A 16364-nucleotide genomic window follows, 5' to 3' on the forward strand; every position below is an offset into this window, starting at 1 on the left:
AGATGAGTTTCGAAACAGTTTCCTTAACACTTCCCCTATCAGTAATTGATCCCCCCCCCCCCCTGAATGTTTTGACCTATTTTTATTTTTTTTCCAGGTGCCATATAGTTTTGTAAACTATGCAAATTATTTATTCTTTATAGTCAAAAGTGCTGTTCAGGATTTAGCCGGATTAGTTACATGAACACATGCCAGCCCCCTTTAAATTTTTATTATTTAGTACTTCTTTCTACAATGGTGTTGGAGTCAAAACAATTTTATAATTCTCGGGGACATTAAAAATGTTGGGATTTTAAATATGTTTTCAGGATGTGCACTGTACACTAGAAAACCACTGGATTATTTATTATTCTGTTGAATTTTGATTAAATAAGCTTGAATATATGTGGTCAAGGGGAAAGAAAATCTCTATTCTAGATCAATCCAGAATGATGGAAACATAATAAAATAGTAAATCTTTCACACACAAAAAAAACAGTATTTATTTCATTGCTGTACATAGACATGATTCTTCATGAATGTTGGTGCTCTTTCCTTGTATTATAGTTCTTACAGATACAATATGTATTGTAAGATGATGTGACTCCTTCAACTGGTGGACACTGAATCTGTATCTTGTTAAGATTTTGCTGTACGCAAGTCATCATGGGTGGTTCTTTGTATTTGTGTTTCACAGGCATTCCTGTGCTCAAGTGTTATTGTTATCAATGAACGTCTGCGTGTGAGGCTGCGATTGCGTCTGTGTGACTGCACTTAAACAATTTCTGAATGACACACTTTTTTTCCCATGGGAATGTAAAATAGGCTTGTTTTCTGCTTGAGAACATTGTTCTGGTGTGACATTGTAACTCACTGATTGAATGTGATATTAACCTCACATCCTCAAACTCTAATATCTGTCGTGTAGATTGTAATTGCGGTTGAACATTAGGAGGCCATTGCTCTGATTGAACTGTCTGGACTTTGCAGCAGTTTCCATCAAGCCAATAATTGGCTGTACTCACTATGCACAGGAAACATGATTGTGAATATCTTAAGCTGTCAGTTACAGTGTCTACTGATAAACAACAGCCTGCTGTACCGTGGCAGTTAACAGCCAGTAATGGCTTCATATGTGAAAGCCTTTGATTTTGAAATCTGCGAGACCAGCAGCTTAATTAAATTGCCTCTTAACTGGTACTTTGACTATGGAAGCAACCGATTTAGTCTTCGCATACACAAATATCGACCGTTTATTCTATGCAACGCTGGCTGAGAGAGGGGTCTGTAATGTGGCGTAAATGGCTTTATGTATCACTTGTGTCAGTCTGATGAGCCCAGTCCATATAATCACTAGACTCTTGGTGTAGGTTTAAAACCTCTCAAACTGTCTCACTGATTCTTGCAGTCATGTTGGAATATTAAGACACAACTTGGTGCTATGTGTTAATGCTCTGGTTTTTTGTCTTCATTATTATATGTTCTTTATGTGGTGTGGTAATCGCGCTTTAGAAAGCGTTGAACTGAAGGTGATCTTGAAAATCTATGGTACTCCTTCAGGTTAGAGTTGGAACCCATTCTGAAACTTCCTGGATTATAAAGTGAAAAGAAAATGCCTGTGAAAAGAATTGAGATGCAGATGAGGATACATTTTAAATGAAAATGCTTGAAGTGCTGTGTTTTTTTTAGACAGTGGCACGTTTGGTTTAAACTGAATGGGTGTAACGTACGGAATCGCGAGATTGTTTAAAATCTGGTGTTTTGTGATTGCTCTTGTTTATTTTAAAATTTTAATTTAACCTTAGTGAATTCTACAAAATCAATAAAGTTGAATTCGAGCATTTACCAAGCAAACCTGCATTTACTGGGCAAAGCATTTCAGTGACACTTTTTAACAGTTTGAAAAATTTATTTGGTCAAATATACTGGATATAAATACAACTGTTACTGCATACTGTATGATGGTACTAAAATAGATATTTCCTCTTCAAAGCTTTGGTTTATTACAGTGTAAGTACAACATGATTAGAAAAATACCATGTACATGTGGAAAGGCCTGAATTACAATAATAATTCAAAAGCCACTGTATGTTGTTCAGTCACAAAAAAATCACATGGTTAAAAAATTCTAATGCTACATCATTTGATAAATCAGTAGTTCATGTGCAATTACCTCACATTCAGATTATTACCAAAGAAATCAGAATACTTCAAATTGAATGCAAAATCCAGAACCCTTTATGATTGGAGTCTTAAATGCATTTAAAACAAATTCAGTTACAAAAACCACAGTATCTGACAAAGGATCATTCCAAAAGACCCAGTATCCATGAAAAATAAAACAAAAATTTAAAACATTTAGGGAGACAACAAATGAATTTCTGCCACATTATTTTCTCCAGAAATACAATATGAAGACATCCATTTGTCTCCACTGTATTTGTCTGCTTACACCCTTAAGTTAATTAGTAAAACCAGAGATGGCATGCAAGAACAAAAAGAGGCATATAAATTATAAACACTAAACAATAAAGGAGACCCACATGCACATTAATAATAGTTATAATAATACAAGAGCTGGTGAATACACTTGTCCTTTTGACAAGTTATCTATATTTCAAAACTCAAAACTGGAGCTTTTTCTAGAGCCCTTTGCATTATAACAAGTGCTGTTTGCTCAAGACGTTTGAGAGGAACAATCCACATTCTGTGGATCCTCTGCTTGTTCAATGTTTCAACATGTCACAACACTGTGTTTCCATCCTTATAGTGAGATTTCAGTATATTTGTAAATAAGCTGATGTTGCACCATCTTTCCACTTATGCACCTTGTCTGTGATGACAGTGCGGCAGAGGGGGCAGGTTCTCTCCTGGTTAAGCCACTGGGCAATGCAATCCTCACAGAAGATATGCTGGAGACAATCAAACAGTAAATATTTGACATTTATGCACATGCGTTATGTGACACTGTGTATTACTTCTACAGAAACAAAAGTCATGTGCTGAATGATTTTAAAAATGTGGAAAGGACACATTGTAACATTCAAAGCTTATTAGCCTTAATGGAGTAATAGCTGTAGTAAAATTACCGCCAACACATTTGTCTGTTTACAGAAAAATAATGTAAATATGATTATGATCATCTTGTAAAATAATCACGTAGTTTTGAAAAAGTCATTTTTAAATATATACAAAAAACATTGCTGGCTAAATGTTTTCATATATATTTTCTTGTATATATATCAAGAAGAGGGAGATGCAGAATAACATATAATAAAATATAAGAATATTACAGTAATCAAACAGTTACTAAAATGTGTCATTTTATTTTTACTTAAAATATATGATAATTATGTTGCTATAGAGTTGCTGGAAAAATCATTTTAAAGGCAAAAACTGACAAAAATGTAGTAAATACTGCGTTCAAGAAGCTTTATGGTTTAGTCTGGGAAAGTGGAGGTTAAGTGTGTTGACATTGGAGGTCAAACTCAATGACCACATTCTCACCTGACACACGAGGACTCGAGGGTGCTTAAAATCAGCCTGACAGATCGGACAAATGTCACCTGCCTCTCGAACCTGAGCAGAACTGGCTGGAGCTCCGTTCACCTTTACAGACAGGTAAAAACAACATTAAAAAGCACATACAGGAAACAAGACATTTGTCTATAATTTCACTATTTGTATTACAGATTACCCAACAAACATTTCAGAATAAGGAGAGGAGCACAGGACAGGTAAAAAGCGATCTTTTGTACCTCAGGACTGAAAAAAGTCCGGAATTGTTTTTGCAATGATCCTGACACTCCATACAAGGCCAAAAGCTAAAAATAAGAAACATAATAAGAATAGATTATCGGGATGTCTCCTAATAACGTATTGGTTTCAAACAGCAGTTCATTGTAATGATTGTGTGCACCTTCATTATGAGGTAGAGCAAGGCTAGCAGGATTCCCAGAGTCAGACCAACTGAGGTTTCCAACTCATCGTAGCTGACCAGATAGCGGAACCAAAGCGGGACAGGAGCGATCAGCTGATACAACTGACCAATCTCCTCAATCAGCATGTACCACTGACCCTATGGAAAGCAGGATGAATACGGTGAAGCTAACATTCATTTTGATTCAGAGCAGCAAAATAAATAATGTTACAAATCATGCTCACCCTTCGCCGGTATGTCATGAGCGGGGAGGGGATGAGGAGAATAAGACACTTGAGCCCCATGAAGAAAAACTTCAAAATGAAGTTAGTCACACCAACACTCCATAAAACCTCCCAGAAGTTCTGAGTATCTATTGTAGCGTTGGCAAAAATGAGGCTGAGGGATGAAAAAAATTAGACGATTAGATCTACATGGTACGTATTTGTCATTTAGTTGATATATCACACTAAACGTGGAACAGATTGTGGTGAAGTGAGGTTTGGTGATACAATGTAAAGCACTTACCAGCGATAAAGTGACTGAGTGTGAAAAGTGTAGAACACGAGGAGACTGGAGGATGTGAGGAACAGCAAGAGCCAGGCACAATGCAACTTTGTCCTTCGGTCCTTTATACAGGAGAAAAAACAAAGGAGCCATCAGATTATTGAGTTATACACACACACACACACACACACAAGCTCAAGCAAGTTTGAGGTTAGTAAGATAATTGTCTTACACTTACCAATGCTGAATTTATTTGATCAAAAAATACATAAACTGTGAAATAATATAACTGTATTAAGATGCTTAAAATGTTTTAAAAATATGTTAATGTTGTAAATTATTTTAACATTTAATCCTCTGATGTCAAAGCTGAATTTTCAGCAGCTATTATTTCAGTCTTCAGTGTCACATGAGCCTTCAGAAATGCTGATTTGGTGTTCAGGAAACATTTCTTATTATTATCAATGTTGAAAACAGTTGTGCTGCTTAATATTTTTTGTGGAAATTGTATTAACAGTTACTTTTTTCAGGATTCTTTGGGGAGTAGAAAGTTGAAAAGAACAGCATTTATTCAAACAGAAATATTTTGAAACATTATAAATATATTTACTGTCACTTTTGATAAATTTAATGCAAATTCCTTTATGTGAATAAAGTTCAATCGTCAAAAAGTTCATAGATCACCACAACAGATTAACCTATAACCATACTAGAGCAGTTCCAAGCTCTGAACTCCCGTGTTTAATATCAAATAATGTGGTAGACTCACGTGGAGAAAGACTTGCGTTTGAATGCTTTTGTTGACATACATAAAGGTGGTAAACAGACCAACTGCAACAGCCAGACCTACAGAAAAACAACAACACAGGCGTGTGACTGGGGTCATAACCTTTACACAAAATAAGCACTGCATAAACAGCTGTTCTCACTAACACGTACCCAGGGCATGCTGGATGACTAGTTTCGCACAGAGAATAACTATGAAGGGAAGACTCTTCTTGAGCCAGCGCAGGAGGTAGCGCAGCTCCGATAACGAGCTGCTGGATTCTCCGGATTCCTGGTCAGACTCGCTGTTGTCTGACTCGTGCTCTTGGCTGTGTGTGTGTCCGTGGCTGTGGCTGTGGCTGTGGCTCGCTGCTCTCAGCCTGCGCGACGTCGCGCCGCGTCCGCTGCCGATAGAAACCCGGACGTCCTCGTCTGTTTCCGGCCTGCTGGCACTTCCAGCGCCGGGCATTCGGGCGAGCAGCTCCGGCTGCAGGGTTAATGACAGCCCGTTCCCTCCCTGCGGGCTCGGATCGGTTTGCATCGGATCAGGTGAATCCCTTAGTTTAAACGCTCTTCTGGACTCGCTATATGTTCCTCTGTTGAAAAATAAACCAGATCAGTGCATCAGAAGACAGACAAACTCCATGCAAGTATAGAGTTGTTTTATTATAAAGTACTAAGAAATACTTTTTTTTTTTTTCAAGCTTCATGGTCGCTCGGAGGGGGTTTCTCTCGCTACTAGCAAGTTGGGAGTGTGAAATTAAAAAACCCGGAGTGGAACTGTAAAAATGGGGGGCTTGTGGGTGTGACGGGAAATTGATCAAAGGGATTTTGTCCAATCAGCGCGATGCGTTGGTGTTCGCCACCAAGAAATATACAAACTAGACATTTTGTCTGAAACATAAGTTATTTATTTTAATTACTTCTGAACAGAGCTGTTTTATAAAATGTCACTATAATATTCATGCTGTTGTGAATATGAACACCTGCCTCGTGCCTATTATATTCAAAACCAGTTGCTACTCAATTTTACTTACACATGATTCCGAGCTCAAAAGAATATATATAATATATCTTATATATAATATATAGGGTACAACGGGGCTAAAGATGCCCCGGGGTAAAAGGTGCCTTTGATATTATTTTTATCTAAACCACTAGATGGCACAAAAACATGGCTTAGCACTTTCCAAAACATCCGCTTTTCAAGATGCACGTGTATATTTGTCTGATCCTTGACGCGATCGCGCGCAGCAGCGCAAAGTTGATTCTGTGCTTACTTGATCTAATATTTTATGTTTTTTTTAAATGTTGTAGATTTAAGTATCAAATGAGAATCACTAAAATTAATGCATAGATTTTGAGACAAAAGTGGTCTTTATGATTTTCAGTTTTGTTTAAGATAATTAAAGCAACAGTTTTTAAATAACGAAAGAATATGTGAAAGTATGGTATTTGGGGTAAAAAGCGCCCCTGCTGTTGGGGCTAAAGCCACACAGTAATTAACGTGATAATTAATAGATGGCTGACTTTTCCATTTGTTGACATGACATGGTTAGATTCAGATGGTAAATATCATATATTATGTTGGGTGTCCATATTAGAGATAATCACCATGTTTAGAATGAAACCATCATATTTAAAAACATCATATCATATAATAAAATATCATTTGTTGTTACTACTGTAAATATATATTCAATTATTATTGGATCTCCTTCAATGCTTTCAGAATCTTTACTTATTAAAATGATTTTTTTTCTGTATTTTAAAATATATTTTTTTATATTAACATTTTAATGACTATATTTATTGAACAAAAATTAATTCTTTAGTTTTTCAAAATAAGCAGAAAATAGTACAAACTTTGCTAAAGTGATTGTTTTGAACAAGTATTAACTTAGACATTTTTTTTTTTTAAACATTATTTTAGCTGAAGTATTTGTACTGTATTAATACTGTGGGCCTTTTACCCTGTGTGTGGGGTAAAAGGCTCCCCTGCTCCCTCATACATTTATAAGATTTTTAAACAAAATAAACAACTTGAATGATTTATTTTCACACAAAAGCTGATGCTCCATTAATGTTCAATACAACATATATATTTTTTCTGCAATTATACATTTTAGGCGCAGTGAATAGCACATTTTTTTCTTAAGGTGGGCCTTTAGCCCCATTGTACCCTATAAATTGAGTCATTTAAATAGTTTAATATTTCTATATTCAAAACTTTATATTTAAAACATTAATCTCATAACATTGTTATTATGAAATGCATTAATGCCACCTCTGAGTCTTGTCAAAATGTCTGTAAATATTCCTTAATGCCACATTTGTGCTCTTCTGTGCCGATGCTGATTTTATATGACTAGTAACTTACTCTTCCTGATTGTATCTAAATATTTTAATTAAATTTATTGTTTAATTAACATTTTCGATAAAAGTTTGTAAATCTAAATTTTTTGGCACAAAAGATGACATACATTTAATAAATTTAGAGGCATTACAAAGGTTAAAAAAACCTTGAAGGTGTCAAATATTGCCTTATAACAAAGTCTTTGCTTATAATAGGAAGGTTAATTTCTGTCATTGATCAGAATGTGTTCCGAATTTTATTTATTTTTTTAAAGTAGGAGCACAAGTGCTCCTGAAAAGAAATGTAAGCAGCGTAGAGTCCTTAAGAATGTAATGTTACCTTTTAAAAACTAATTGCAAACGGTTATGGAAAGTGTGAACTTTTAAATATAATCTACAAATCATTCAGTACTGTACCAGTAAATAAGTGTTTTGTGGGCTTAGTTAAACAGGCCAATTAGAGACAATTACTAATCATTCAAAATTTTTGTAATCATTCTTTCATTTCACTGATCAATCTTTTTTTTTTTTTTTTTATTAAACACAAGGGGTCATGATGCTTACATTATAACGTGCAAATTCACACACAATGTATCTTTAATTTGGCCAGAATTGCAGGTGCCTGTCTTAATATTAGTGCTGTCAAACGATTAATTGCAATTAATCGCATACAAAATAAAAGTTTGTTTACATAATGTGTTTTCTGTGTTTATTATGTATACATAAATACACACACATACAGTATATATTTTGAAAATATTTACATGTATTTACATGTCTATATTTATATTCATATAATTTATATTATACATATTTAATATACAAACATAACCTATTTTTCTGAAATATGTACATGCATCCCTATGGAAGCAGAATAATGACAATAGTTTTTGAAACATAAAGCTTGCTGAATTCCACAAATCGAAAAAAAGATGCATTGCAATTAACAGTGCTTGCATTTTAATGCATTTTATTTCCAGGGCTTGCATTTTTAGGTCCTGAAATTTAACATAGTTGTTTATTTAAGCTGTGAATATTTTCATAATAAAAAATTCACTAATTCATATTCGCCGTCCAGAATTCACTTTCAAAATATTCAATCCGTTTAAAAATACAATGTATAATATTCGACAGGCAAATTTCAGTCATTTTATTTCACTTTCCAATTTCACAGCTACAAATTCAGTGGTTAAAATTTGGCAGAAAATTCAGCATTGCACATCCGGGAACCGCAGGAATAGCAGTAGAGCACCGATGCATGATCTCCAGCTGATGTCAGCCGCTCACCAGCAGGTGGCGCAAGCAGCGGTTGATGAAGGCCATATGTGGATCAAGTTATTCGTTTACAAAAACTGATTTGCAGAAATTAAGCAAGCACTAAGTATAAGTTTTGATTATCAGGGCCAGTATAAACATGTGGAAACGCTGATTGTGTGTATGTTTAATTAATCTTCGCTGTTTCCTGTAGCCTACATGTAAGCAGCTTTCTCTACCACAAAGGAGATTATAATGCTCTTTTACCCACACCTAAAGTACAGAACTAACATTACATCTGAGGAAGACATATATTGCGTTGGGTTGCTTATTTCTGTAACTTTGTATCATGGCTTGTGTGACCCTGTGCTGTAATACTCCCCTCATATGTCACACTCCAGGATTCCGCTTAACGCTCCTCAGTGAACTAATACAGTGATATAAGACCTCAGATCTCAGAATACACTTTATTGATGATTATGCAAACTATATCGACAGTTAAGCAGATGTAAAATATGAACGAACGCGCAAGGTTTCACGCTATTTCACTCAGAAATCGGTTAAAGAAAACACATTACGCGGCTCAGTAGTGTACTAACACAATGACTGCTATAGGCTTGTTTGAGATGTGCCTCGCCTGAAATGAAGGCGGCTGCAGTGAGGGGAGGAGTGAAATAAGCGCAGTCAAGATGGACAGTTCTGACCTCTCGAAGTGGAACAGATATCGCGTTATTCTCACTTGTGTGCTGTGCTGCTAATAAATGTGATATAATTTCAGTTCTGTTGCTTTTATATGAATATAAATATGATGAACAAGACACTCGAAGTGTTTGCTATTTAATCCCATACGAAAGGCTTATTTATCATCCATTTCTACTTTAATACAAACATGTATTTTAGATTTTTATAGAAATATGACAACAATCACATATCTCACACAGAGACAAGTCGTTTCCCATCATGCTTTTGATTAGCGCGCAACTGCTCAATCAGACACAGCTTGCCTTGCCGTCACGAGAGTTTTTTGGCTCAAGTCAGCGTGACATCAGAACAAGGCGGACGTATCTCAGACACTTTTTATTTATTTATTTTAAAAGATGTTTATGGTAACTATTATTTATTTGTTTTTCTCTTTATATTTGTTTTTTGTTATGACTATTATTGAGGTATTTACTGTTTTGTATTCTGCTTGTGTATGTATTTTATTGCTTTGACTGTATCCCCTGTGAATGTTATGTGTTTAATAAAAAAATAAAATAAAAAACTCGGACACTTTTCTAACCGGCATGCATCTCGCGGTGATCGGTTCTGCGCAGATTTTGCTCATCTCAAACAAGCTTATTCAAAGACCAAACTCAGATACTGATGATGCAAACATGAGGATATGAACGTAAGTTACGGGACGCGCAAAACTGCATGTTAAATATTTCCCATAAAGAAAACACTTAACGTGGTTGCCTCAGTGATAATGATTAAATTCAGCATTTAATTAATAAAATATATTACTGTATATTATGTACATTTAAGCAGATGAGCCCACAACCAAAAAGTTTCACCAAACCATTTTTTCTCCCATAGAAAACCAAGCGCTATAGTTTTAGGTTTGATATTCGCTGCATATTCGCCTAGGCTGCTTTAGGGACTGTCTGCAAATTTACCTCACAGTACAAAACGAAGTAATAATTTATTAAATTATTTAAATTGAATTATTAAATTCCAATAATTTATAATTTACTGTAATTACTCAAACTGACTAAATATATATTGCCAATAACTCGCCTTAGACAATAATTTCCCTATGTACACTACACAAATATTTTTAAGAAAAAAAATTACAGTAATTCACCAAAATGGGATTTTTCGTGTTCCAAATTTTGTATGTTACTAGTGACCAGACTGAGTTACTACAGTTGAAATTTTGCCAACATCTTCCTCACTGTACATACAGTACATAATTATTCTTAAGAAATTACTGTAATTCACAAAGTTTTTTTTTTCTTTCTTTTTTTAAATATGCTCCTAAGGTTGTAGTACATTCCTAGTAACTAGACTGACTTACTATAGGTGAAATTTTGCTAATACCTCCCTTAATGTACATAAAGTACATCAATATTTTATACTACAACCTTTGGAGGTCTTACAGATTTTTTTGTTTTTGTTTTAAATTGTGAATTGTACATACAGTAAGGGAGATATTGGCAAAATTTCACAACGTACTACAACCTGTGGAACATGAAAAACCCTTTTGGTGAATTACTGTAGTTTTTACTCTTAAATAAACAACTATGTTAAATTTCAGGACCTAAAAATGCAAGCCCTGGAAATACAAGGCATTAAAATGCAAGCACTTTTAATTGCAATGCATCTTTTTTTCGATTTGTGGAATTCAGCATGCTTTATGTTTCAAAAACTATTGTCATCATTCTGCTTCCATGCATCCCATCACTCCATCCCATCATGCATCCCATCACATCACTCCTCCAGCCCAAACTAACTCAGCTATCCGTCCCCACCCTGTCAGTGGATCAACAGATTCCTGACAGAAAGGCAGCAGCTAGTAAAGCTTGGTAAACTCTCATCCAGCACCCATACGATCAGCACTGGCGCCCCTCAGGGTTGCGTCCTCTCCCCGCTGCTCTTCTCCCTCTACACCAACGACTGCACATCTCCCTTCTACACCAACGACTGCACATCTCCCTTCTACACCAACGACTGCACATCTAAAGACCCCTCTGTCAAGCTCCTGAAGTTTACAGATGACACCACAGTCATCGGCCTCATTCAGGACGGTGACGAGTCTGCTTACAGACAGGAGGTTGAAGAGCTGGCTGTCTGGTGCAGTCTTAACAACCTGAAGCTTAACATGCTCAAAACAGTGGAGATGATCGTGGACTTCAGGAGAAACCCCCCTGAACTCCCTCGACTCACCATCATGAACAGCACTGTGACTGCAGTGGAGTCATTCAGATTCCTGGGCGCCACAATTTCTCAGGACCTGAAGTGGGACCCTCACATAGACTCTGTTGTCAAAAAGGCCTTCGCGAGCTGAGGAAGTTCAACCTGCCACAGGAGCTGCTGAAACAGTTCTACTCTGCATCATTGAATCCGTCCTCTGCGCTTCAATAACTGTCTGGTTCAGCTCAGATACCAAATCTGACCTCAGAAGACTACAGAGGGTAGTCCGGACTGCTGAGCGAATCATTGGTACAACCCTCCCCACTCTCCAAGAACTGTACTTATCCAGAGTGAGCAAAAGGGCTGGCAAAATCACTCTGGACCCCTCACATCCAGTACACTCCCTCTTTGAACTGTTGCCGTCTGGTCGACGCTACAGAGCACTGCGCTCCAGAACGGCCAGCACAGGAACAGTTTCTTCCCTCAGGCAATCCATCTCATGAACACTTGACAATAAACGTGGAACACACAACACTATCATACATTATTTACTTAACACACATACTTATTTACATTTCAAATTTGCACATATCATGTACATACATAATTGTCTATATTATATATTGTGTTTTTGCTATTTTGTACATTGTCTATTTTGTATATTATTCTTTTTATTATCTGTGTCCTGTCGCTGTCTTTCTGTTGCACTGTGGAGCTTCTGTCACTATAACAAATCATACCTGGCAATAAAGCTCATTCTCTCATGCATGTGTGTATTTATATAAACATAATAAATATACACAGCACACATACATTATGTAAACAAAAACTTTTACTTTGGATGTGATTTATCGCGATTAATCGTTTGACAGCACTACTTAATATCCGTTTAAAGAATATATGAAATAAGTTTAATGTTATTATAGATTATAAAGGGTTTTATAATTAAATACATACGAAAGGTCATCTAAAATTACCATTATTACCCCTTTATATATATATATATATATATATATATATATATATATATATATATATATATATATATATATATATATATAATTACGTTTTGATCAATCACGTTTAGCTACGTTATTCTTACGCTAACGTTTTTTTATATCGCAAAAATGATAACTACTTCTCCACTGTCAAATTGTGGCCACCCCCAACTTTTTATGGCCCACCCAAAATGGAAATCCTTGCGGAAATCCTCCTGTCCGAAACACCAGCAGTATTGCTCGTATGTTAATCCTTAGTTACACATGTTTACGTGATTGTTCTAGTGCATAATGTAACACATATATATATATATATGAACTGACCTAAACTTCGGTGTTAAACAGAACATATTCGCTAGTCATAATTGCATTAAATCAATGATAATATAGCATCTCTAACGGTTTATATCTAGGTTCTTGATGTTTTTTTGAAAGCTAAAAATTGCTCTTAGAGTAAAGGTCTTAATAAATAAATAAATACCTGTCATACTGCGCGCGGAGTTTCATGATAAAGCACCGATCTCCATTCTTCAGGCTATGGTGGTGTTTGAACGATCAAAACACAATTACTAAAAGAGATTATAATCAAAACAGCTCATCGGCTAAAGGAGTTTGGTTTCAGCTTGACAATGTTCCGGGAGCCATCCAGCCTGACCTACTAACTAAAGGAACCAGTCCAGTGGCTCTGCTGGAAAGCAAAATAAAAGTCCTCAATAAGGCTCTCGTGCTTTCAAAATAAAAGCCCAATTTAGGCGATAAACTCAGCTCATCAAATTTATTTACACACCCTCATGTTGTTCCGACTCCGTATTACTTACTTTATTTCTTTGGAAAACAAAATGAGATGTTTAGCACAATGACATAACGTCTCAATCACCATTCCTTTGCATGTTTTTTCTTTATAGTGAAAGTAAATGGACACTGAGAAGCTCTTTGATGTTGGTGCAAGAAACCCTTTAATTCACCTGCATTCAGGTTTGTTGTTAATGTTCTGGTTGGTTGATAATGTGACAAGGTGCCCTCATTCCATTGATTGTTATCTGTTTCTTTTTTTCCACTGTAGAACCAGCTGGAGTCCCTCTGCTTTAACTTTTGAATCATAATAGGTATATCCTTTTCCTCAGTCGCCTATAGATAAGCCATGTCTACATTAGAAAATCAAAGTCCAGCCAATCTGAACACCTCCACTCATGTCCACAACACAGCATGGTGTCTGTCTGTCTGTCTGTCTGCTCTGAATTTGAACATGTGATGGTAACACAGCATGCTTATGGGCTCATCTTTCTCACTCTTTTTAAGGTTGTCTCACAACAGTCACATTGCTGTTACTCAGTGAAGGTCTTTGTGATAGTTACTATTTTTGTAAGTACTGTACTTACAAAAATAAATTTGTAAATAAGCCTGAATTAAAGTATTAATTTCACAGTGGTTAAATGGGTTCAATAACAAGTGCTATTTATAGTATGTGGCATAATGTTTACAACAAAAATTAATTTAAACTTGTTTGAACTTTATTCAACTTGTAAAAAAAGCACAAGAAGTAAAACTGGTGAGGCACATATAAAGGAATTGATTTTTTTGAGTATTTAAAAGCAGAAAATGTGATGCTTAGATTTCTTCTTTTTTAAAGCATGCACTGTAAAAAGTGATAAGTTGACTTAACTTTAAAAAATTGAGGAGACCCGTTGCCTTAAATTTTTTAAGTAAATGATAATTTAAAAAAATAAGTTAAGTGAATTGTCAAGTTCACTTAACTTTTTTTTTTAAATTATTATTTACTTAAAAATTTAAGGCAACGGGTTTCCTCAATTTTTTTAAGCTAAGTCAACTTATCACTTTTTACAGTGCATTGAATTAATTATTTTATTATTTGAGAAGAGGTTCATTAACGTTTTTTCATTAATTAATTGTGAAATTTATTTATTTATATGGGGGGGGGGGGGTCAACATTATGCAATTACACAAATGCTGTGGATAGAGCTTGACTAGAGAAATATCCCTTTAAATGTTTGATCTGACCTCTTGACATGACCTTCGTGTTACAAGAGAATTGGATATCTATTTTCCCTGCATTTTCTTTCCATGAAGCTATACAGTGGGGTCCAAAAGTCAGAGAATATGTCTGAATATATCTGAGACTGTAAATCAAATTTATACCCAGAAAGGAGGATTTAAAAAAGAAACACACACACAGTCTAGAAATTTGGGCTAATTCTTCTGTTCATGCTGATAATCGAATCCCACTGTATATTACAATGTTAAACATTTTAATTCATGTAGAAATTTTCATATCTGATTTTGCAAAAAGGCGAGATGTCAAGCAAAAGTAAAATTTTAATTAAAAAAATGTTAAGTAATCATATCTCATTAGTAATGACATTCACTTCTACACACATAGGTTAGTGATCAGTTGTCTAATCACCATCTAGACTGTACTTCCACAGACACTGCGTCCAGACATGGATATAATCATGTAATTGAAAAACCCATAACAGCCTCATACTAATCTAAATGTATGGGTCATTCTGCGTAACCGAGCATGTTAAATGATGCTTTGGGATAATGCAGCTTAATTTGTGGAGGAATGAATTTAAGTACCTTGTTGTACATTTACAAGATGATAATGTGAGCTGGGAGTGTGCCTTGTTTTTCAGGGGCTGCTTATTGAATTTTCAGATATTTTCCAGCACTAGAGATACCAACAGGTCTTTTAAAGTAAGTATTTCTCTGTGATATATTGTACTGAAATAAACAGTAAGATCTGCTGAAATTATGATTCCATTGTATTCAACCTCCCACAATTTAAGGCCTTACAATCAGAGCACATAAAGTCATTGCATTAAATGTTGCATGCATTGCAAAATATAAATATCTTCCACAGCATTTTTGTTTTAAAATACAAATATCTACAGTAAACGTCCTTAAATAAAGATACATTTACTTGAGATGCAAATAAGTATTGTTTTCTGAGACACTGAACAAAATGAATTAAGTGACTTTATGCCTAAAAAACAACCGCAAAGATCTGTCAGTGCGGAAAATTAGCTTTCCCTTTAAATTAAGTTGATTTTTCTGAGCCCATTGGCATATATGTGTTCTTGTTATAATTATAAACTCACTTCATTTTGATTAATTTCACAGAAATCAAGACCTTTTATCTTATGTCATTTTGATTCCTAAGTAAATGTGTCTTGATTTAAGAATCATTAGACATTTTCACTGGAAAACAAGACAGAAATACTAAGGAAGATTATCACTTATCACTTTTTTTGCAGTGCGATCAGAAGATGCAGTAAAGTTATTGTCATTCTGGTATTTGAGAGTTATTCAAACCTTAAGCTATTTTTTTTTTTTTTCAAATAATGAATTAAAAAGTAATGGAGATTGTATTTTCCAACTCTGAGGTGTTTCTAATACAAATGCTCCCTAGACATTTACATATATTGACGTAATGTGTTCCCTTAAATTTTTAGTAAGGTCTTAAATCTTAAATTTACCTTCATAAAACCTGCAGGAATTCTGTAATGAGTATAGCGTGTTATCAGGCTTCAGATAATCTCTCTCTCTCTCTCTCTCTCTCTCTCTCAATCTTTGCACCGCTCATCAAGGAGTCAAGCCTAAAACAAGGTTAATGAGGTCACCCCCTCTCCTTCACTACCATGTAATCATGTTACTTAATGCGGAGGCTGGAA

General features: G+C 35.2%; 1 protein-coding gene across 1 annotated transcript; it reads right to left on the reverse strand.

Moving 5' to 3' along the window:
- Positions 1-51: 51 nt before the first annotated feature.
- rnft1 (ring finger protein, transmembrane 1) lies at positions 52-13354 on the reverse strand. Its single transcript, XM_058789113.1, has 9 exons — positions 13154-13354; positions 5345-5766; positions 5175-5251; positions 4427-4527; positions 4144-4297; positions 3899-4057; positions 3738-3803; positions 3487-3588; positions 52-2891 (listed from the first exon to the last, which is right to left on the reverse strand). Exons 1-9 carry the CDS (start codon positions 13177-13179, stop codon positions 2757-2759), a joined length of 1242 nt encoding a protein of 413 aa, XP_058645096.1. The 5' UTR covers positions 13180-13354; the 3' UTR covers positions 52-2756.
- Between the last annotated feature and the right edge of the window lie 3010 nt (positions 13355-16364).

The sequence above is a fragment of the Onychostoma macrolepis genome, chromosome 10 (assembly GCF_012432095.1).
Source record: "Onychostoma macrolepis isolate SWU-2019 chromosome 10, ASM1243209v1, whole genome shotgun sequence".
NCBI classification, from domain to species: Eukaryota; Metazoa; Chordata; class Actinopteri; order Cypriniformes; family Cyprinidae; genus Onychostoma; species Onychostoma macrolepis.

Bases quoted from the DNA above. Each gene is read 5' to 3' on its own strand.
- rnft1 (XM_058789113.1), bottom strand. From the start codon at position 13,179: ATGAAACTCCGCGCGCAGTATGACAG. The intron at 5,767-13,153 runs GTATTTATTTAT...ATTTTTCAACAG, and splicing joins CTCCGCGCGCAGTATGACAG to AGGAACATATAGCGAGTCCA. The intron at 3,804-3,898 runs GTGCACACAATC...TCTTATTTTTAG, and splicing joins TGCTCTACCTCATAATGAAG to CTTTTGGCCTTGTATGGAGT.